Source organism: Rhipicephalus microplus, chromosome 5 (assembly GCF_043290135.1).
Source record: "Rhipicephalus microplus isolate Deutch F79 chromosome 5, USDA_Rmic, whole genome shotgun sequence".
NCBI classification, from domain to species: domain Eukaryota; kingdom Metazoa; phylum Arthropoda; class Arachnida; order Ixodida; family Ixodidae; genus Rhipicephalus; species Rhipicephalus microplus.
Genome location: NC_134704.1, coordinates 178,610,470 through 178,633,355, shown reverse-complemented (window position 1 = coordinate 178,633,355; position 22,886 = coordinate 178,610,470). Strand labels below are relative to the sequence as shown.

General features: G+C 47.4%; 1 protein-coding gene across 3 annotated transcripts in view; it reads right to left on the bottom strand.

The window, feature by feature from the left end:
• Window positions 1–1,236: 1,236 nt before the first annotated feature.
• The window catches only part of LOC119174089 (stimulator of interferon genes protein), a 119,008-nt gene continuing 97,358 nt past the window's right edge, over window positions 1,237–22,886 (bottom strand). For all 3 annotated transcript variants that reach the window (XM_037424891.2, XM_037424889.2, XM_037424890.2), the window contains 2 exons: window positions 9,142–9,319; window positions 1,237–1,373 (listed from right to left, as the gene is read on the bottom strand). In XM_037424891.2, the coding sequence (XP_037280788.1) occupies window positions 1,294–1,373; window positions 9,142–9,319 (258 nt within the window). In that variant the 3' untranslated portion in view covers window positions 1,237–1,293. The remainder of the gene's footprint in view (window positions 1,374–9,141; window positions 9,320–22,886) is intronic.

The window sequence follows — 22,886 nt, the reverse complement described above, 5'->3', positions numbered from 1 at the left end:
TGGACATTCGCAACTGGCTGTCCGACTGAAATCCTGTTCGGATATCCACCAGAAAGCCACCTAGTACATCCCGTCAATGGACCTTCCTTGTACGTCCAGCGAATGTCCGTGCTGTGTCCGCTCTGGATATCCGAATTTTTCGACCTTTGGATTCATAGCGGACAGCCGACGGATATCCGTGGTTACTTGGGTAGCCAGCGATAAAGAACAAAGGACAAAGCATCACCATCAGCTGGATAGGCGAAAACTCATATGCACCCCCTGAGGTCCCAAAGTGTTTTCGTCAAACCCTGTCTCGCACGTATGCTTGTCAGGCGAGTGCGAGCAATGTCCGAATCCTGTCAAAATTAGGCCAATGGAATACAATCTTCGACGACAGTGTAGCTCTGACCTACTGGACCTGCTCTACACCATCTAGAGACGCCGACAACATCTCTCGCAAGTGTACCCCGTCCTCGGACTCCAGTGACCGTGCTTCCATCTTTCCTGTCTCTCCTATCCCCTCAGTTTGTTGTGGCTTCTTCTTCCTCTTTTTATACCTTTACTTCTACCCTTTGATCCCTCCTCACCTCCATCCCTTGTGAGCACTGTGGCGGTGTCGCTCACTGAAGCAGACAATACGGGGCTCACTTTTCTCTTCCTTTCTCTATCTTAAGAACCACTCGCAATGTTAAACCTTTGAGGGGCAGGGTGGTAGCAAGGTGGCGGCGATTTATAACCAGCTGCCATTCATCCTCGTCTTAACGGGAGAGCAATGCGAGAACTCTTCCAGGGAAAATGACGCCTAGCAACTTGTGCGGACGCCTGAATTCCCACAACGTTTTACTACTTCTGTAGTAGTGATGGGCCTTTATTTTGAGCCACAAAGTAAACGCCGAGCATTTCGACGGGCTGCAGACCAGTCGATGCTGTTATTCTTGCCCATCGGTACCGATCTAGTCGAGCCAGGTGGTGATGGAAGGAGAAGGTGGAAGCCGTAAGAGCTGGATTGCTGAGCAGTTGGAAAAGGCAGTACCACTAGTCGGCATATGCAAAGGGGCAATTGGGACAGAAGGGGTCAGATCTATATTTATGAACATGTTTCACTTTCATGTCATGCCAATTCCCATAACGAAGGTTCAATCATGTTCGTTTTTATGGTAAGTTCGATCTATAACGCTTCACTTAATCTACAAATCCACCTTCTGATAAAACCAAAGTTGAGAAGTTTCAATGATATCACACAAGGAGCAGTAATGGGGAAAAAAATTCTGCATTTATTGATATAAGTGTCTGTGCAAAAAAACATATCAATTAGGTCAGCCCTTGCTCCTTCCTGATGGCATTCCGGAGGATAGACGAGACAGGTACCGAACGGCTATCTTCAGTCATGTCTAAGAAAAAAAAACGAAAGAGCAGGAACAAGGATTAATTACCTTAACGGATGAAAAAAAGAAGATAGTGGCATATGTGGCCGTCCTAACACAATTCTAATGCTGAAATGAGCTGACATGAAAAAATTTTACACTTTGGCCCAGTAGTGCCAAATTGAGATGTCTTAGCAATGCGCCTAAAACATAACTATTTTTTTCTGGTGAGGCCAGTTTGTTCAGTGATTACGTATTCCTTAACTAATCAAAGGTTGTTAAGATCCTCATCATGCCCACAATTGCCAACTAATTTGACATAATTCCAGACCCTTTCATTAAAAGCTGATTCAAGAGAGATGATCCACGTTGTCAGTTTGAAGACACTGTGCACTTTTGAATACGCTGTGCTAACCAGAACGCTACCTTATCATCTGGCTTTTAGAGTCACCATCAATTTTCATTTCCCAGACAAAGCTCGGATCTTATACACAATTTTGCGAAACTGAAGCGCTTAAGGTGTGGTGAATATTTGGAACACTAGATATTCTGAAGCAAGGTATGGGAGCGGAATAGTTGGTGTTCTATATTTTTACAAAAACAAAATAAAGAACTAGATTACTTGAATTTACCAGCACGTCGGTTTTCTATCTAAAATTTTCTGCTGCTTAGTTTTATTATGTCTTCATCTTTGTGCATTGATTGAAATGATTGTGATGTCATGTCACAGGTATCTACTTTTGGTGCTTTGCAGTAAAGTCTTAGTTGGAACTTAGTGCTTGTCTTCATTGTCCCCTTCGTCTGTTGTCTAGCTTTGTGCACTACAGCCGTAAAAAACGAGATATTCACCGCCTAAAGAAATGATGAGCTAATTGGCTACGTCTCAGCATCGACATTTTCGTGATCTCGAAACCAGCACGAGGCTATAGCAAAATAACAATAAATTTGTGTCAAGAAATTGCAGAGGCGAGAAATCTGCGCCAATTGCACCAATCTGCACCAACTAAAAATTACTGCATGATACTACATTAAAAGGGCTTTTTCTGTCAAATGCGTGCTATTGATGCGCCACAAAGTGGTTTTGAAACCGAAATCAATGTCAACTGCACACATTGGGATCAGAATAATGTGATGGTTGCCACCTCGTACACTTGCACAGCTGCATTTTATAATGGTGTAACAGCTAGCCGTTGTGATAGCAGACGCAATCCACTTCAATATCAGTGGCAACGATGCAGTCCCGCTGAAACACTAGGTTTCTGCAAACGATGCACAATCCTCGATACTTTAGCTGTCCTGGCAACAGACAGAGGTCTAATAAAAGCATGCAGTACGGCTATCACAGTGCCACGATTGCTGTGCCATACGCCAGCAGTTATAGTGATAGCATGAATGCAGCGAGGTTTCTTGGTGCATGACTCGAAACGATCAACTCCGCAACTATTTCAAAATCAACTACACAGGCCAGGGTCCCAAGGTAAAAAACAAACTGTTGTTAAACTCTTGTTTAAATATACACACAACATATATATTGAATTCGATAACAAAGAAAGCAAGTGGACAGAATGTTAATTCCAAAGCATGCCCTGCTTCTACAAAGGTGTGCGCGCTCGACTATGGTTACGCGCAACAATGGGCGGCAATTGCCAGCTAAAAGTGTACAGCAGGCTTAAAGTGGCACTACATGACACGGGTGCCCGGGTAAACAGCAAAATTAGATACTTGCTGCGGTAAAGTTGTCGGCGATAAGTCATACCAGCGGTGATTTGATAAACATCGGAAAAAACGCAGGCAATGTAGCGATTACCAAAAAACACGTCAGTGAGAATTATCCCCGACCAAAAGCCTTACCACAGTATCTTCAGGCTCGTGAACACGTGTGGCGTAGTGCCACTTAAAGCCTACTGCATGCCTCTGATAGATGGTGACTACATGAGCAGGCTGGGCCGCCGATCACTGCCGCCTTGTTGTGCAGAACAGTTCTTCGCATGCAGAAACTAAATCGTTGCTTGCATTGCTTGCAGAAACTAAATCAGCTCGCTGTTGTGGAGTTGACCATTGTGGTGGTGAAGTCGTCAAGGCCACACACATGGCGGCTTGCGGTGACAGCCGAACATAATCGACAGAGCACAAGTGGTGTGTCGACGAAGCTGGTACATCAGCAAGCCGAGGCAGTTCAAGTTGGAGAATGGCAGTTGCACAATCAATAAGAGCGGCATGGCTGGACGAAAAATCCAATTCGAGAATGGAGTCACTTGGAAATGGATCAAGAACAGCAAACAAAATAGTTGTGTGATGATCGGTAATGGCGATGATGCATGCTGTCCACATTCCTATGATAACAGGACTTCTTCCGTCGGCTACTCAAATAATACCGGGAGCAGCCAGGGTCAGCACTTTCTTCAGGTGGCGGGAAAGTCGAGCACTTATCACAGAAATATGTGGGCCAGTGTCAACAAGTGCAGACACAATAAGGCCGTCATCGTCAAAGTCGATCATTTATTGGTCGTGTTGGCAGTACAAAGGGAGAATTTGAGGTCAGAATCAAGGCTGCAGCATCACCTACAAGAGCTGCATCTCTTAGTTTTCTTGTCGTAGATTGAGTGGCGATGTCAGACGCCGTCGCTAAAGCTACTGAGACGACAGGCGGTGTGCTGGCGGCAAATGGAACAGCTGACCTCGGGGCGAAAGTGAGTGGCTGTGTGACATAGCTGAGGCATCGTGAGGTTCAAAAGGTTGGGAATGGTGGTCATTAGCGGCGTACGGCTCAGGGGGCTGGAGAAGGTGCTAGATGTTGGCACGACCAGCAGTGGCATGCTGGGTTCTGGCGAAGACCAGCTGTCGTCACAGCACCGTGCGACGTGTCCTATGCGGCAACAGCTAGCTGAAACAGATCAGCAATAATCCGCAGTTCACTATTCAGCCGGATAGCGAGAGCGTGGATAGAATCGTGCCTGAGCAATGACCTGGGCAAGAGCGTGGATAGAACATTTCCTGGGGCAACGACCTGGGGCGAGGTGGCGCTATTGAGCGGTAATCAGTCATCTGAGATCGAGCAACAGTGCTGACAATGAAGCCCAAGTTGCAGAGTTCTTCCTGCACAATTGACTGCACCAGAGAAACCGAGGGCATGTGAAAATCGACACTGCCGTTTTTATGAAGAGCAGGTGCAATTGCTCATGTTTTCCGGTGAACGATTCGTGTCAGTTCAGCCGCCATTGACGGCAGCAGGCGAGAAGTCAGTCCATCTTCGCATTAGGACGTCACAGCGGTGTTTGGCATGAACGACATTGAGTTACACCGGTTTTTGGCCTCTTCAAAACGCCCACATTTTTATATAATTTCGTCGACGATCGCAAAATTCCAGCCCATTAATAGGTTGGACCTCTTGTCCTCTATTTCCTTCAGCACGTGGCCAACTTTGTCCTGCTCTGACGTCTCGCTGTCCACCTGACGACAAAGAGCCAGCACGTGCTGAATATACATGATGTACGACTCAGTGGAAGTCTAAACATGGATGGAGAGCTCTTTTTTTGCGGCAGCTTTTCTACCCATGGGCTTCCCAAATAAGCCAAGTTCTTGCTTGAGAGTGTCCAGCTTCTTATGTCATCCTAATAATTTTCGTACCATACTTTTGATGTACCTATCAGGTATAATAGCACGTGAGCCAGCATGAGAGTCGGGTCATAGGAATTGATTGCACTGGTATGTTTATAGTCAGCAATCCATGCTTCGACGTCGACTTCATCCGTACCAAAGAACGTCCCAGGGTTTTTCAGATGCGTCAGAACGTATATTGGCGGTGTTGTAGCGGATGCAGGCGCTAGAGTGGCCGGTGCAAACGTCATGGCCGATGGAGAGGTAGTTGAGTCATCGGACTCGTTTTCCATTATGAAAACTCCGACCGTGGAGCTCCATTGTACAGCACTTCTTTTACGCTGCACCTACACCAAATTGTCATGAGTAACATGAAGCCGCAAGGGAGACAGAGGCAAATATATATACAATATCTACAAGCAAATGTGCCACTGAATAGTCACCAGAATCTCGTACAGCACACCAGCCTTCTTCTTTGTCTCTCTGTCTGCCACAGTGGGCTCATGAATGCCTTGTAACAATACTTTTCGGGGGGGGGGGGGGGGGGAGGCACTTGTTGAAGACCTGGAAAAAAACCCTATTCACTCACGGTAAAAAAATCCGACCATTTGAATTTCAGGTGGGGGAAGGGAGGGCACATACAGCACCTCTCCGCATCACGGACCAGGCTTATTAAAATGACAAGTTTTTCACTATGCCAAATTGTATTCATTAAAAGGACACTAAAGGCAGCTATTAAGTTGACATTGATCGTTGAAATAGCGGTCCAGAAACCTTGTAGTGTTACTTTTTTGCCAAGAAAGGGCTTGTTTGAAAGAAAATCTCGCTTTAGTGGCCCGCATCGACTTGGTGCACTTCAATCTACCTGCCTCAAGAAGCGGACTGACTCACGTCACTGTTGCAGTGCACGTTGCCTGGCTTTGCTGCCTGGTCGTCGACAATAGTAGACAGAACGAAAGCAGCGGGAGTCACAGCAGTAACAACGGCCATTGATCAATTTCCTACTATAGGCTCTGAGATGGCAGACGTGTTTTGGTTTAGCTGTGCCCTGCTATATGGCATGACCTGTCCAGTTTAACCATGTGAAAATTAAATTTTTTAACCACTCGCGCCATTCACCGTAATAACATCTGATGGTTCTTTTTTCTAAGAATGAAGCAGAAACAAACAGGCAGCATTTTATTGCGTCGCTTGATGCACGAAAAGTTCTCTATTAAGTGCAGCTAGATGGATTACTAGTGATTAATTGTAGGTGGTTCGTCTCATGTCTCAATCGGTATCATTATGAGCATGTTCTACTGCGGCGTATGTATTCTTATGCATTTACCTTAATTTCTTTTTAGGTGGGGCACTGCTGTTGATAATATTGTTGTTTTAGATGTCATACATGGAGCTTTCACCCCGACGTAAATTGTTATTTGACTTTAGTGTCCTTTTATTGATGTGGTCACAAACTTTCGCTGATCTCTGTCACTGATGGCAAGTTGAGGTTACCTCGTCCAATAGTCCTTTGTTGCTTCTCGGCCAATGGATACTGGCATTACAATTCCTAGACCGAGACTGTGTGCAGACAAGCTTATTGTGCCATGTATATGTATATATATATATATATATATATATATATATATATATATATATATATATATACACATGCTGCTAGTAAAGTGAAAAGGTGATCACTTATGCCAGCAGGACACTGTCCCAAACAAAAGCCAACTGCACGACGACCGAGAAAGAATGTCTCGCAATGGTATGGCCAGTCATCAAACTTGATCCGTATTTGAACCGTCGCTCATTCATAGTTATCAGCGATTACCACTCAGTCACTCATTCATAGTTATTAGCTATCACCGTTCACTCTGCTGGTTAATGAATTTGAAAGATCCCTCATTCCATTTCACATGCTGGAGTCTTTGGCTCCAACAGTTTCGACTTCACCGTTACCTACAAACCAGGTAGACGACATGACACGCTGTTGCCGACATTCTTTCTTGGTCTCCCGTTAAAGCAGCGGAGCACGACGGCAACGACATGGCCTTTTTGGGTGTCGTGGACACTGCTGTCTTTTCACGCCAGCAGCAAGATGACACTTACCTGCTACCGCTGAATCGTTACCTCGAACGACAAACCAATAACGTGCCGAAATTGTTTGCAAGAAGGCAAGTGTCATACTGCTTGTGCAATGAGCTACTTCACAAGAAGAACTTCTCACCTAGTGGCAGCAGCTACCAGCTCATCGTTCCATCATCGCTTCAACCTGAAATCCTCTACGCCTGCCGCAATGAGGCGACAGCCAGTCACTTGGGCTACACCAGGACATTGGCAATAATTAGGCAGAACTATTACTGGCCGAAACTTGCCGCGGTCGTGAAAATTTATGCGCAGACGTGTTGGGACTGTCAGTGCTGCAAACTACCACCCGTTATGCCAGCCACCCTGTTGCAGCCTGTGCAAGCGCCAACAATTTCATTTGCACAAATTAGTATGGACTTTCTAGGTGCCTTTCCAGCGTCTATCACCGGAAACAAGTGAATCATTGTCGCTACCGATCACTTCACCCGATACGCTGAGGCAGGCGCTCTGCGACAAGCAACAGCAGCTGAAGTCGCGCTATTCTTTGTCGAAGCCATCGTCTTAAAGCACAGCGCTTCTGCAGTAATTATCACCGACAGACGTACTGCGCACAAGGAGACAATGGCATACCATCCCCAGACCAACGGGCTGACTGAACGTATCGACAGGACCCTGGCTGACATGATCAGCATGAACACAGACGTAGAACACAAGAATTGTGATGACATCCTACCCTGCGTCACGTTTGCGTACAACACGGCTCGTCAAGAGACCACTCAGAAGATGCCATTCAGTCTCATTTACAGCCGTGATGTTAGAACAACGTTAGACGCAATGCTCCCCCATGAAAAGGAGGCTCATGAGACGGACGCTACAGTTTTTACGCAGCCAGCAGAAGCTCGGTAACTTGTCCGGTCGCAGATAATCGATTAACAGAACAGTGACGCTCAGCACTACAATCTCCAGAACAGACCCATCACATACAACGTCGGTGACAAAAAGTGGGTCTAGACACCCATTTGCCGTCGTGGCCTTTCCGAAAAACTGTTGTGGAGATTCTTCACACCTTACAAGGCTCTCTGACGAATCAGCGAGGTGAATTACGAGATTGTTCCCGACGGCCCTCAGAGTTCAAAGTGCCAATGACATTCAGCACAAATTGTTCACGTGCCTTGAATGAAGCCTGAGCATATGATCTAGTGCCAAGGACAAAAAAGCAGCGCGAATACACTTGGTCATGACAAGGTTGCCTTTTTGCAGAGTTTGATAAAGCCTCTTTGTCGATCGTCTATCACTTATTTGTTGATCCCGTGTCGTCACTGTATGTATGTATATATGTGTATCACTTTACGTGCATCACCCAGCTTAGGAACTGAAAACACCATTCGCACAAATTGACACAGACATGCTCGGTGACTTTCGAGTATGTAGGCGACAATAGATATATTGTGTTGCACATGATTATCTTACTCTATATGCCGAAGCAGAAATTTTGCAGCGGTGGACAGGAGCTTTGATTTTTCCTCGGGGCTGTTGTTCTAAGGCATGACACTCCGGAAGTAGTCATTACAAACAGAGGACCCTGGTTCACGGCAGAGCTTTTGGACATTGTTTTAAGACTAAAGCCCTGACCACATACAATCGTTCTGTTGCAGCAAGTGGATTCCTTGACGCGGTGCTGCACCCTCTCCCTATGAAGAGAAAGGGCATGCAGAATCATGTAGCCAAGAACCCTCTTTTTCCATGAAGAGAGGGTGCAGTACCATATCAATAAAGACACGCACTGACGCACTGCAACTGGTGGATGTGATGAGGTCTAAGTGGCTGATGGGAAGAAAACAGCGCATCACCCGAAGACAAATGGGCTGTCAGAATTCTACTGCAAGAGAGAAGATATACATACAGTCGCCACGGTAAGTATGTCCTACACACACATGGACAGCAATATTTGGGACACTTTACCATAGTGTTACCTTCACGTACAACATGACGCTTCATGAGACGACACGCATGACACCTTTGTGGTCTTTTACGAAACCGTATAACATTTTAACATAAAGACCTTCTACAAGAAAGTGCACATAGTATATAAGTGTAACAGGAAAGAAAAAAAAATGTATCGCACCCTCATACTCCACTAAGAGAATGCGTGACCGACAAGCTGCATTGGTGTTCACGAGGTCACGCAACTTGTCACTGAACTTGCTCATCTGCATCCGCTTCTGCTCCACTGTCAGCTCACCACATTCTTGCATGTCGTTCAGCGTCAGCAGCGGACTGGCACCCTCTGCCACACAGTAGTACTGCACAGGAAGAGATTTTGTCAGGCTTCAGTTGTAACTTAGGTTTATAGAGCACAGCCCTCTGGCGCCTGTTCCTGCATGAACCATCGGGGATGTAACCGCAAGAACGAGTGCGTGCCACAGGACTCGGACAAGCCCCACTACCGCGTACAGCAGGTGCAAGTGTCAAAAGAAAACCAAGCACGTGCCACATGAGTTGGGCAAGCAAATAAAAAGACTATTATGCGTGGCCCTAAATTGCCCTGCAGACATATATTATTTATATTTAAGCTACTTCATTCTTGCCCAATCCCCCAGGATGGGTGTCAGCCAAAAATTTACGATCTATATTTAAATCAACAGGCTCTATCTCACCAATGTTGACAACGACTTCCGATTCTATCACGGGAAACCCAATTCAGACCCCTTAGCCGATAAGTTTCGTCAGTTGCAGTCTCACAAACTCATAATCGTCATTGTTAGGTGCTATGCCTCATTAAGCAGCCCCACTTTTTATCCGTGCTCAAATGTTTGCGTCCTTGCGCAGATGCCAAGGACATGCATCACAATACCATTCTTCAGCATGCCTCTGTACTTTGCCTTTCTGAAACCTGGATGGACACCAAACAACCCCTCGAAGTCATAGACTACCAGTACTGTTGTGGCACTTGCAGAGACCATCACATAGCGGTGTCAATGCACCTTAAAAAAAAGATTTCAGTATGTACTAACTTTGGCTTACCGACTATGTACCGTACTTGTCAAATAGGTTTGTAGCCATTACAAACGCAGTTGGTAATGGTTATTAACACAGATAGTGATGATTACTAACTGAAAAAAAAAAAAAAAAGTAGCCGCGATCATTTTGCCTCACGAATTACCTGCTTTATAATGGTCCGATTCGTGACCATCAACATTCCTACATATCACTGCATAATTATGCACATAATTTCATAAACGAGAACAGCACATGTACACAATAAGTCTACATGACAAGCACAGTTTGTAATTGATTCCAGAAGTATTTACAGCCCTACCTTTCAGGAACGCAGCTGGTGCCAGTGGGTGGGGATGCTTTAGAATAAAGAATTTAAATTATGATCTTCCTTTAAATAGTATAAAATTTTATTAGTTGCACGGGGTTACGTAGCGTAGGATCTTTTATTCAAGCATATCATGACAAACACTATGAAGTGTCTATTTTGCATAGTACCACCTCAACATGGCCTTATAAACATGCCTGAAGACTAGGTACTAAGCGCGTGGAAAACGTGTGGGACATACAGGTGGCGCAGCAGTCCACTGCATCAATGCGCCGACTTACGGCAACTTCAGTTTCAACTGGCACGCTATGAACCACTGACAGCGTAGCAGCTACGACAGCACTGTTATGCTGCAAGTGCGTCTGCACAAACGTGACAGATTTTATCAAGCAGGTAGGCTGCTTTCGGAAATTTAACAGTGCAATGATTATTTTGGGGCTCTGAACAAAGGGAAAGGATATAAATTTATAGAACCAACCATCTTTCCCGTGGGACGCACAGACCCATGATGAGTGTTTTGAAAGAGCGATTTGCGTGGGTCGGGCGATGGAGATGCCTGAGACCTGCGCAGCTGCCTGCAGTCTGGCGTCCTCATGAGTTCTGGTCGCAACTGGAAGGCGTCTCGGCAGGAGTGACGGTTCGTCGTACCGACGGCAACGTTGCTGTTGCAGGAACTGGTACTGAGGTGAAGACGTCGAGCCGGACAGTGCAGCAGTGTCAACCGGCGGCGGTGTCGTCGTGCACGGACATTCTTTATCGAGACATGTGTTGTCATTTTTTGTTAGAGCTTGTGTAGCGGATTTCTTTTCTTTTCAAAATATGGTTTGAATTAAAATTGGGAGGATGTCGAGGCACTGACACTCCCCTGTAAACTTGTTTGCGCCGCGTGGCGCACGTGTCTCGTGTAGAAGCCATATTTCGAGGTCACTGCTATTGAGCAATAGGTGGCGTTGTGTACGCGAGCGGTGATCACCGCTATCATCATCATTATGGTTGCCAGAGCGGTAGCGCTGGCAATGACCCCTGGCGGCAGGCAAGCATCGGCGGCGGCCGAGAAGCCCAACAAAATAAAACAAAAGTCGCTTTCTCTAACTCGTGCATCGCAAGATAAAAAAAAGCGAGGGAAGCAGAGTGCAAGAACTCAACGCCCCGATCCACCTAGTTGTGCCACGTGCGACAGGCGGCTGCGCAGAGCCACAACCGGCATCCACCCAGCACCCAGCCTAGGCGCAAAAGAGGCAGCCGCAAGGAGGCATCCACTCTGTAAGGTGGCCCTATCGCTCGTTGCACACAGCAGCTTACCGAGCGAACGGCGTCCACCATCCCGGATGGTGTCACGACACCCTGGCATCGAGCTGCAATCCAGACAACAACAATGCCCGGCTCCCCGAGCGCAAAAGAGAAGAAGCTATTTACAGAAAATCGGACCACCCGCGAGGCTTCAGTACTAACTTGCTTCGGGCCTGGCCTACAAACCACATGCTCTAAGCCTTGCTCACCCCAGGATGCGGACCACATGGCTCTCGTCCCAACTCAACAACATTCTTGAAAACACACCAACAATGAAAAAAAAAACACTTGCAAGCAGAAAAAAATCAAAACTCAACCTGCCGACAAGTTCAGACACGTCACAAATACATATCTCTTCGCTCTCAACAAAGCACACCGCCAACGCTAGCAAAGAAGTCGCCCTAGGCCTACTCTACCCCGGCTCTAACAAAAGCTTGTACTGAACCGCAAAAACTGTCATCCGATGCTCCAAGAGCCCCACGTAGGGCGCCAGTGTAGGATCTAGAGGTGGTAATCGCCACCCCACTCTTGGAGTGAATGGACACAGTGGACACGGTCGGAGCAAATCCAACAACACACACATTTATTTCACTGCTTTAGAACGATGATATCGTAACCCGAATTACTATTATACATAAATTGTAACTAACCCGCAAAGACATCCTTACACAATATTACTCAGCACGTAGCAACATAACAACCACAACAGCACACAAACGGGGATGTCACCAACTCCTGACTCACCGCGCAGGACCCCGGCAGACAGTCCCCGGTGCCGTGCACCGGGGACACACCGCAAGAGCAACCGTTCCCGCCAAACGCCACCAGCCTAAGAGGCCAGCTTATTTCTTGCGCGCCGCCACCGATGCTTGCCTGCCGCCAGGGGTCACTGCCGGCGCTACGGCTTTAATAACCATGATGATGATAATAGCGGCGATCACCACTCGCATACACAACGCCACCTATTGCTCAATAATCGTGACCTTAAAACACGACTTCTGCGCGAGTCACAAGTGCCACGCGGCACAAACAACTTTACAGGAAAGTATCAGTACCCCGACAACGTGTCAACGCTAAAAAGCTGCCGCAAGGACAATGTGCCACTGGCAACGAAAAAACATGAAAAACCGCTTAGCCAAGAAATAACCATGGTCAAAGATAATCACATGGGTCGTAGATAATCAAACTCGTCAGACAAACTGATAGAGGGAGTGCTGACACATCTTTCGCCCTTTCTGTTAAAGTGGAAGGCCTCCAATATATTGCAGTCTAAGAATATGTTACTCCTGAAAACTATACTGTCACATCATTAAAGACAGGTTCATACCCTCTCCGCAATGCACGGGTAAATGTAAGTCCGATGTATTAGAAAGCGACCACTCATATTTTATTAATGAAACTCGTTGTTGGGCTAGTTGGCAATTCATCATAATATAGGTAAATATAGCGCAACTTGGAAGTGCTATAAACACTCACGCATTTACACTCCACCCAAGCAAAAATTTAACAAAAATTAGGATAAGCACACGCATCTTGTGACACATCGCTGCCACATGTGGGTGTGAACCACGGTTTATAAATACTGTTGTGACTGGCGCCAGAGCTGACGAGGGAGCAGCGCTCGTTGGATCCTCAAACAAGCAACCGACCAGCTGGCTGCCTATGACCGCCAGGCATTGTCCCAACTAGCAGGAGGATGAGACGTCGTGTCGCCACGATGCCATAAGCCGTTTGGTAGAGGACAACAATTACAGCATCTTCCTTGCAAGAGACCGCGACGGCCGCCGCAAATCGCCCCGCTAATTAAGCGAGCAGTTCGGTGGGCCCTTTGAAGTATGCTATCATGAGCTTGGGACCCCTCGACCAGTGGCACACACACGACGAGGAAGAGTTCCGCTGGCGCCAACTTGGACTGCAGAGTCAGGCCTCAATATTGGACGTTCACGTGGGCCGTGCATGCTCGTCCCCCTTGCCAGTTGTGTGTGATCTGTGATTGGACAGTACCATCTGCACGTGTTCCCTGATCTAGGGATCTGGGGAGCACATACCTTTTATAATGAGCCACCCGGCTCATTTGAGAGAGCACCTTATAGAGGAACGCCAGATTTGAGAGCTCATCATGTAAAAAAAGAGCTCATCATGTAAGAGAGCTCACCATGTACATATTGTAAATAAACCCTCATCAAGCCTCCCTTCCTCCTGCCTCGACAACTTCATTCCGGACCTCCAGTGCCTGCGAACCTCGGTCATAACAACTGGTAGCAGCGGTGGGATACGACTCTGCGACGGAGAACGACATGAACCGGAGGTTAGCCGAAAGCCCTGGGATTCGGCGGGATCGGCGCAGCGTACCACAACCGCATGTAATGGGGTGAGTGCCTGGTTTTGTGCTTGAGATATATCGAGTCTTTTAGCCTAGATCCGTTAAAAGATAGATATAACCAACAACTGCCTGGCTACTGTGGTTGTTATCTCGACACAGAGCAGCACTGGATAATTATCTGAGCAAATTAAGCAAGAAGGCTTAGATAATTGAATAGGAACAAGTGTTAAATTTTGCGGGAGTTTTAAGGGTACGTTACGGGAAAATTCGGGATGTTATAAAAATCAGTAGATTGAGAAAGAAACAGGAAACAAATTAAAGAAGGAGGTTCGCGCGTAGTGCTACTTGTGTGACAGTACGTTATGTTGGGCTAGGTGGTACATATTAGGCTGAAATACGTGGCGCAAGGTTGACAAAGAGAAAAAAAAAGACGAGACAGAAAGAGCGCCTTTTTTTTTTTTTTGAGTGGCAACTCACAACTAAGTTTATTTTCATGAAGCATTCGCAATATATAGGCTCTTGGGGGACATGCGCAGACCATTTCATTCACCGCACGTGCAGGCATGAACATTTTTATGATGTAATAACTGATATATGCAATCATGAAATCTGGGAACCACCAACTAACAGATATGCCTAATGTAAAGATGTCCAAAAAACCAAACACACCCAAGCCTGTGCAAAAAAAAAAAATGCGAAGAAAAACCAGCAAAAAAGGACTGACAGACACTTCGTAGCACCCGACTAAATGATGATGATGATGATATGTGGAGTTTAACGTCCCAAAACCACCATATGATTATGAGAGACGCCGTAGTGGAGGGCTTCGGGAATTCTGACCACCTGGGGTTCTTTAACGTGCATCCAAATCTGAGCACCCGGGCCTACAACATTTCCACATTCATTGGAAATGCAGTCGCCGCAGCTGGGATTCGATCCCGCGACCTGCGGGTCAGCAGCCGAGTACCTTAGCCACTAGACCACCATGGTGGGGCAAAAGAAAATTTATCGACCACAGCTGTGATTTGAATCTTGGTCTTGTGAGTGGGAAGCAAGCATTATACCCCTCGACCACTTCAGTGTCACCCAACTAAAGTACATCTAGATCCAACAGTTGAAATTCACTGTTATGCAACACAACTGAAGGCACGCTGACGCACGAGTCACCTTTCTTCATTATGTGAAAGAATTCAAATAACTTCCACGCCAGCGCATCCCGGCTCCTTCCAAGTACTCGCGTGCGATCGAACTGCGGCGTGCAGCCACACGAAGCACAGTGAAAGGGCAAATGAGACCCTGTTCCATTCCTAATTGATAAGGCATGCTCCCTTAGATGGTCATTTGTACAGCGCCCTGCCTGGCCGATATAGACCTTGCCACAGCTCAGGGGAATTTCATAAACAGTGCCCACAGCACAACGCAGGAACAACTTTACGTGCTTCTTATCGCACACCACCTTGGCACCTCTTGAAGAAATGCGGGCACAGAGCCTTGAAAGCTTATTTGGAGCAAAGAAAACCACCGGCACATGGTGCCGATTTGCAACCTTTTTCAGGTTGTGGGAGATTTTGTGCATGTATGGTACAACATGCGGTCTTTTCCTCTGTCCTTGCAATGGCTCTGGCCTCCTGCGTTCCCCCTTCAAAAAAAGACGAGACATGGCGCTCTTTCTCTCTCATCTTTTTTTCTCTTTGTCAACTTTGCGCCACGTATTTCAGCCTACTTGTGTGCTTCAGCTTGTGGTCTCCGCTGTTAGATTTGCCAGGCTTCAATTTCTCCAGACGCAGAATTGAAATGCTGCTGGGTTTGTGTTTTGTCACAGCTGAGCCAAAGCAAAGCAGTAGTCATGGACCTCATGAGAATAATAAGAGATAATCTGCTAAACCTGTGTTGGGTTCTCGATCTATTTGACGACAATATGCCAGCATCTAAACTCCGTGAAGTGGTTCTCCAAAGCAAGAGTAACAAGGAGGAAATCGAGCACTCAAGGCATATGTATTTAATAGATCAGGAAAAGGAAGAGAAGCGCAAGCGGGACAAAGAAAAAAAAGAGCGCAGGAATGAAGAACATAGAAAGAAGATGCAGGAATTGGATGAGGAGATGGAAAGGATGCATCGTAAAGTGGTGGTATTGCAGCAAAGAGGCCAGACATCCGTAGATGTAGCGCACGAACAATGCGATGTAGCAGCGGTGCCGTTTAAGGCCAAAGAGAAGGCTACAGGCCGGACATTTGCTGATGTAGCGTACGAATGGTGCGATGTAGCAGCGGTGCCATTTGAAGCTGAAGAAAAGGCTAGTACCTATAAGAACATGGTTGAGATTCGAACCCGTTCCGAAAAAAAAAAAAAAAGAGCTCACGGTCGAAGCAGGGTGTGAAGGTGCCGTGGTTGTGGTAATGGAGTTAAGATTAACAGAGTGTTCCGTGAGAATTGAACCTTGCAGCCCTATAGACGATATTGATGAGCTTCAGAGGCTCCAAAGTTGGCACCAAGGAGTGTGCCAAATAGAGAAAGCCTCCGAAAAACCGAAGCTTGGCAAAGCTCGCGATCAGCGAGGCGCGTTCGACAAGGACCTTCAAGCGGCGTGGCGGATTCGCGAGAAAAGGTCCGTTGTCTTCTCTGACTGGCTGGAATCGCATGCGTCTGAGCGGCCGGAGAGTAAGAAAAATAAAAGCGCAATCTACACGGCCGCGGTCTAACGATGAATTGATAGCCAATAATCAGGACTGTGCACGTGAGACAGCGGAGGAGCATATCAATGATGAAGAACGTCAGAGTGGGACGAAAGGCTCCGAAGTCCGCGAAATAAGCGTGCACAGGGAAGAAAGCATCCGAAGGGCAACAGTGAGGCAAAGCTCGTGACAAGCACAAGGCCTTTGAGTAAAAGCTTCATACCGCGGAGTGAAATCGCGAGAAAAGTGCCGTTGTCATCTCTGACGGGTCTGTATCATATGCGTCCGAGCTGCCGGAAAAGAAAAATGCATCGCTCGCGGCAGTGTTCGAATGATAAATTGCCAGGCAATAATCAAGACAGTGCGCGTGAAAGGAATAGCAAGCATGTGGGTGCTGATGAGCAGTAGAGGTGGGCAAAAGGCTCTGTAGACGGCATTAAGAAGCGTGCAAAACGGAGAAAGCGTCCTAAAAACAGGCAGGCGAAAATTGCGACGCATTTGAGAAATGTATTCAAATGGCGGAGCAAAATTGCGAGAAAGTTGCCGTATCGAAAGCGTCCGAACAGCCCGAGAGCAAATGAAAGAGAAACGCATTGTGCGCATAAGCGGTCGGAGGCCAGAGGACCCTTCTGTTGGTCTCGCGGCGCAATGGACGGGGTGCGCAACACAGAGGTCGGTGGTATTCGCAAAGTAGCGAAAAGGAACGACAGCAAGTCTGTTTCAAGGAATGTCGCGGGGTTTGGTAACAAAGGGATTTACCTTTATGCGTGTTGTACACCCCGCTTGACGAGAAAAGGTTCCGGGCGCGACCACCACGATTTCAACTCAATGTTATTGAGAACAGCTGTTAGTTTATCAAAAATGTTGACGTAGGACTATTCAAAGAAATGTTTTCTTTGTTTACTTTAGTGATTTTGTACATAAATAGTTTGAACTTTGTTTTCGTTAGCGCTCTATCATTTTGGTAGCTTATATGCATTGTATATATATTGTCACGATAATAAAATCAGTGTAAGTAACAGTGTAGCAAACAGCAGAACAGCTTGGATCGAGCAGCGCGAGTTTGTCGTCGCCTTTTCTGCTGACCAAAATCCTTCGTCATGCACAAGTAATGATGACACTAGCCACGCAACAGCCAGAAACCCACTACATTTTCGTGTCATTACTCCCCCTCTCGAAAAGCATCAACTCGATACTTTCAAATGTATGAAGGCAAGAGACTTTAATGTCTTCAGCGTGAGTAATACAGCTTCATCCTAGCCACGTGGACGATGTCCGACTGGGCACCACGACGGGAAGACTGCACGCTGGGCTCTGCGATAAATTTGTAGTTTACATCGCTGACGCGCTGAAGAACCCGGTAAGGGCCGAAATAACGATGCAAGAGCTTTTCAGAGCGGCTGCGTTGGCGTATGGGACTCCAGAGCCATACTTTTTCTCCTGGGTAGTAGTTGACTTCTCTGTGCTGAAGGTTGTACCTATGAGCATCGTGTTGTTGCTGAGAGCGAATGCGCAAGCGAGCTAGTTGTCGAGGTTCTTCAGCGGGCTGTGCATACTGGTCAGCATTTTCGGTGGCGGTCGTAAATGCTTCAGGTGATAGCATGGCGTTTAACATCACAGTAACTTCGCGACCGTGAAGCAGGCAGAAAGGTGTAAATCCTGTAGTTTCTTGAATGGCGGTGTTATATGTGAAAGTTACGAAGTAGAGGACACTGTCCCAGTTCCTATGGTCTACATCGACATACATGGAAATCATGTCTGTGATGGTCTTATTGAGCCGTTCCGTTAATCCATTAGCTTGTGGATAGTAAGCTGTCGTTCGGCGATGTACGGTGCCGTTAAGTGTCATCACTTCTTCCAGTAGCTGGGCAGTGAAGGCCGTGCCTCTGTCTGTTATAACCATGGCCAGTACACCATGGCAGAGGACGACAGCATGAATGAAGAAATCCGTGACATCGCTTGCTGTACCACGCTGGAGTGTTCGTGTTTCACAATAACTGGTTAAATAGTCAGTCGCAATTATTATCCAGCAATTCCCCGCTGAAGATTTCAGAAACAGACCTAGCAAGTCCATGCCAACTTGTTGAAATGGTTTTCGGGGTGATTTCACAGGGTGTAAAAGACCAGCAGGTTTCATGGGCGGAGTTTTGCGACGCCGACAGTCTCAGCAGGTTTTCACGTAGTGCTTGACCATACGGGACAGTTTGGGCCAGTAGTACGTGTGGCGGATACGTGCCAGAGTACGCGTGAACCCTAAATGCCCAGAAGATGGTTCATCATGGCACCCCTTAAGGATGTCGTCTTGCATCATAGATGGTACGGCCAGTAGGGCCGTCCGAGCGTTAGGATCAAAGCTCCGCTTGTACAGGACGTTGTTACGAAGGAAAAAATGATGAAATCGTGCGCCTGAATATTTGTGGTGGCTGTTCAAACTTGTCCTCGAGATAGTCAATGATCGGGCGAAATTCTATGTCATCACGCTGTTTTTGAGCCAAGTCGGAGACTGTGACTGCCATGAGAAAACTTTCGTCGTCAGTTTGGTCAGGAGGAATCGACTCGACTGGCGCACGTGATAGGCAGTCAACATCGGTGCGCTTGCGTCCTGACTTGTAAACCACCGTAACGTCGAATTCTTGTAAGCGGAGACTCCATCGAGCTAGGCGGCCTGAGGGGTCTTTGAGGCCTGCAAGCCAGCATAAGGAATGGTGGTCGGTGACTACTTTGAATGGTTGCCCGTACAAATACGGTCGAAACTTGGCTATGACCCACATGACAGCTAGGCATTCCTTTTTTGCGGTGGACTAGTTCGTTTCAGCCGATGATAACGTACGACTAGCGTAGGCGATCACTCGCTTGATACTTTCCTGCCATTGCACAAAGACGGCTCCGAGGCCGACATTACTTGTATATGTATGCACTTCAGTGTCGGCATTTTCATCGAAATGACCCAAGAATGGAGGAGTCTCGAGGAGTCGTCGTAGCTCGCAAAAAGCTTCGTGTTGTTCTGGGGCCCACACAAAAGCAACGTCGTCTCTCGTGAGTTGGTTTAAGGGTTCTGGTATTTTGGAAAAGTTCGGAACGAAGCGACGATAGTATGCACAAAGGCCCAGAAAACGGCGTACATCGTGTTTATTCGTCGGAGTTGGGAAGGCAGCAACAGCCAGTGTTTTCTCGGGGTCTGGGCGAATTCCGTCACTGTTGACGGCATGGCCGAGAAACTTGAGCTCCTCGTAGCCAAAGTGGCATTTTTTGGGCTTGAGCAACAGGCCAGCTGTTCGTAGCGTCTCAAGTACTGAACAAAGACGCTGAAGGTGCTGCTCGAAAGTCGATGAAAAAACGATGACGTCATATAAATAGACAAGACTGGATTGCCACTTGAGACTGGACAAAACTGTGTCCATCATTCGTTGAAAAGTCGCGGGAGCAGAGCACAGTCCAAAAGGAAGCACCTTGAATTTGAAGAGCTCGTCAGGAGTAATGAAGGCGGTCTTTTCCCGGTCACGCTCATCGACCTCAATTTGCCAGTAACCACTGCATAGATCCATGGATGAAAAATACGGGGTGTTTCTAAGGCGGTCTAGTGAGTTGTCGATACGAGGAAGCGGATAAACGTCTTTTTTTGTCACGGTGTTCAGTTTGCGATAATCAACACAGAAACGCAATGTGCCGTCTTTCTTTTTCACCAACACAACCGGTGATCCCCATGACGGGTAAATGGCTGATTGATGTCGTCAGCAAGCATTTGTTGTACTTGGTCGTGGATGGCGTCTTGTTCTTTGCGGGAAACTCGAAAAGCATGTTGTCGAATAGGCCTTTTGCTGGGCTCTGTTATGATTCTGTGCTTTGCAAGGGGTGTCTGTTTGATTTTGGACGTCGTGGCAAAGCAATCACTGAAGAAAAACAGGAGGGAGCGAAGACTCTCTTGCTGTGAAGTCGACAGTGCGCAATTCACATCAAGCTTAACCGGAGACTGTTTGTCATCGCGAGGACCGGAAGATAGTTGCACGAGTAACAAGCTGGCTTTCGAGTCTCCAATTTCTTCGAAGTAAGCGATGATACACTGCTTCATGAAGTGCTGGTATTCATGACTAAAATTTGTTAGCAGAATTTTCGCAGGCTCTTGTGTCAATTCTGTGAGACCACGGGCATAGCATACTTCACTAGACAAGAGCACGAACACATTGCCTTCCACAACTCCGAAAGCCGTACGGTTGATGTCACTCAGCACGTTAACCAGAACACTGGAATGAGGCGGTACTGTCACTAAATCATCGGATACACGCAACGCCATCATACGCGATTCACAATCCTGAGAATGTTCGTTACATGAAAACGTCACCAGCGATTCTCGGAGATTTATAATAGCCCCATATTCTCGAAGGAAGTCTCATCCCAAGATGACCTGCCTGGAGCATTCCCACAGTACGACGAAAGTCCCGATGAAGGTCGAAGTGCCAATATGTACTCGGGCAGTGCACCTCCCAACCGAAGTCACTAGATGACTACCCACGGTACGAAGCTATAGGCCGTTCCATGGTGTCACCATTTTTCGGAGAGCAGCCTCGAAGTCACCACTCATAACGGAGTAATCGGCGCCAGTATCCAGGAGTGCAGTGGTCGAGTGATTGTCGACAGTTATAGAAATTGCTGCGAAAATTGCTGCGTCACGTTCAGAAAATTTCGTGACAAAAATATCGGCGTGATCAACGTGCCGTGGCGGAGGCTGTTTGTCAGTTCGGTCAACAGCGGCCCTACCCTCAGAGATCGCTGGCCTCAGTTTTCCTGGCGTGGGCCAAGACTTGGGGACCTGTTTCGTACACCAGAGAACGTGGCGTAACGACTAGGCGAGCTGAGGCGCCGAGGAGAAGGTGAGCGCGGCCGGCGGCTTTGTGCAGGAGGAAACGGCTGCTGCGCTGCTAGGCATTGCTGAATCTCGCAAGAACGCTCCCCGTTGCTGGGTCGACGCACGTTAGTGTGAAACCCCTGAAGGCCCATCCTGCGATATGCACACTGGCGGTACAGATTTGCTACCACTGCTTCGCAGCAGTGGTAGCAAAGAGGCCTGCTGTCAGAAGTGCGCCATACGTCAGATTTATGGGTGACTTCATGCGAAACGTCATACTGGAAAAAGCTCTCGTAGTTATTTGTAGGTGCGAATTGACGGGGCGATGGCGAGAAAGTAGAGGTTGGCCGGCGTCCGGTAGAAGGTTGAGGACTCCTTAATGCTTCGGCATAAGACAGAGCAGGAGCCTCTGCATGCATTTGGAGCAATGGTTGGGTCACATTCCTGAGTTCATCGCGAATAATGTCTCCCAGAATCGCCGCACTTGGGTGGGCAGAAGTGGGACGAACTTTTTCGAGCTTCTCCCGGACCACGCTTCGCACAAGCTTGCGGAGCGCTGATAAGTCCTGTCCACAGGTGAAAGGTGACACCGCGGCAATAGAAGCTTGGCGGTCAGACTGTAGAGAGTGTTGCTGAAATGACCGTTCCATGGTAGTAGCTTCTGTGATGAACTCATCGACAGTGATTGGGGGCTTGCGTATGAGTCCAGCAAAAAGTTGCTTACTGACACTCCACAGGAGGAGTCTAACTTTTTTTGTTTTATCCATCCCTGGGTCGGTGCACTTAAACAAGCGTGACATGTCTTCGACAAACATAGCCACGTTTTCATTTGGCTTCTGAACCTGGCTCTGCAGAGCCTGCTCGGCCTTTTCTTTCCTTTCGGAATTTCTGAATGCCTGGCATAGCTATCGCTGAAATTGTTGCCAGCTAGTGATAGACGGCTCATGGTTCTCATACCAGACGCGAGCGTAGTAGCGAAGCTTCTTGGTAGACGTAGACGTAGCGTCTACGTCTACGTCTATAGACGTAGCGAAGCTTCTTGGTGTCGTTCCATTCGTTGGCGGCTGCGACCCGATCGAAGTAGTCTAGCCAGACATCTACGTCTTCTAATACATCACCATGAAACGGCTTCGGGGTGCGTGCTGTGTAGACGACGCTTCGAGTGGATGCGAGTTGGTCTACGTCGCTCTCTTGCGTCTGACTTGCCGTTGTGATGGTCATTCTTGCCGAGCCCAAGGGACCAAATTCAGAAGGTAGTCCTAGCAAACGTCGGCTGAGGCGAAGTGCCAGGTTTTCCTCCGGAATTGTTGAAATGGTGGCAGAAGCTTGAAGAGGCTTGAGTTAAAACTAGCGAATTGGGATTGTAGCCAGTGCGTTCACCAGTTTGTCACGGTAATAAAATCAGTGTAAGTAACAG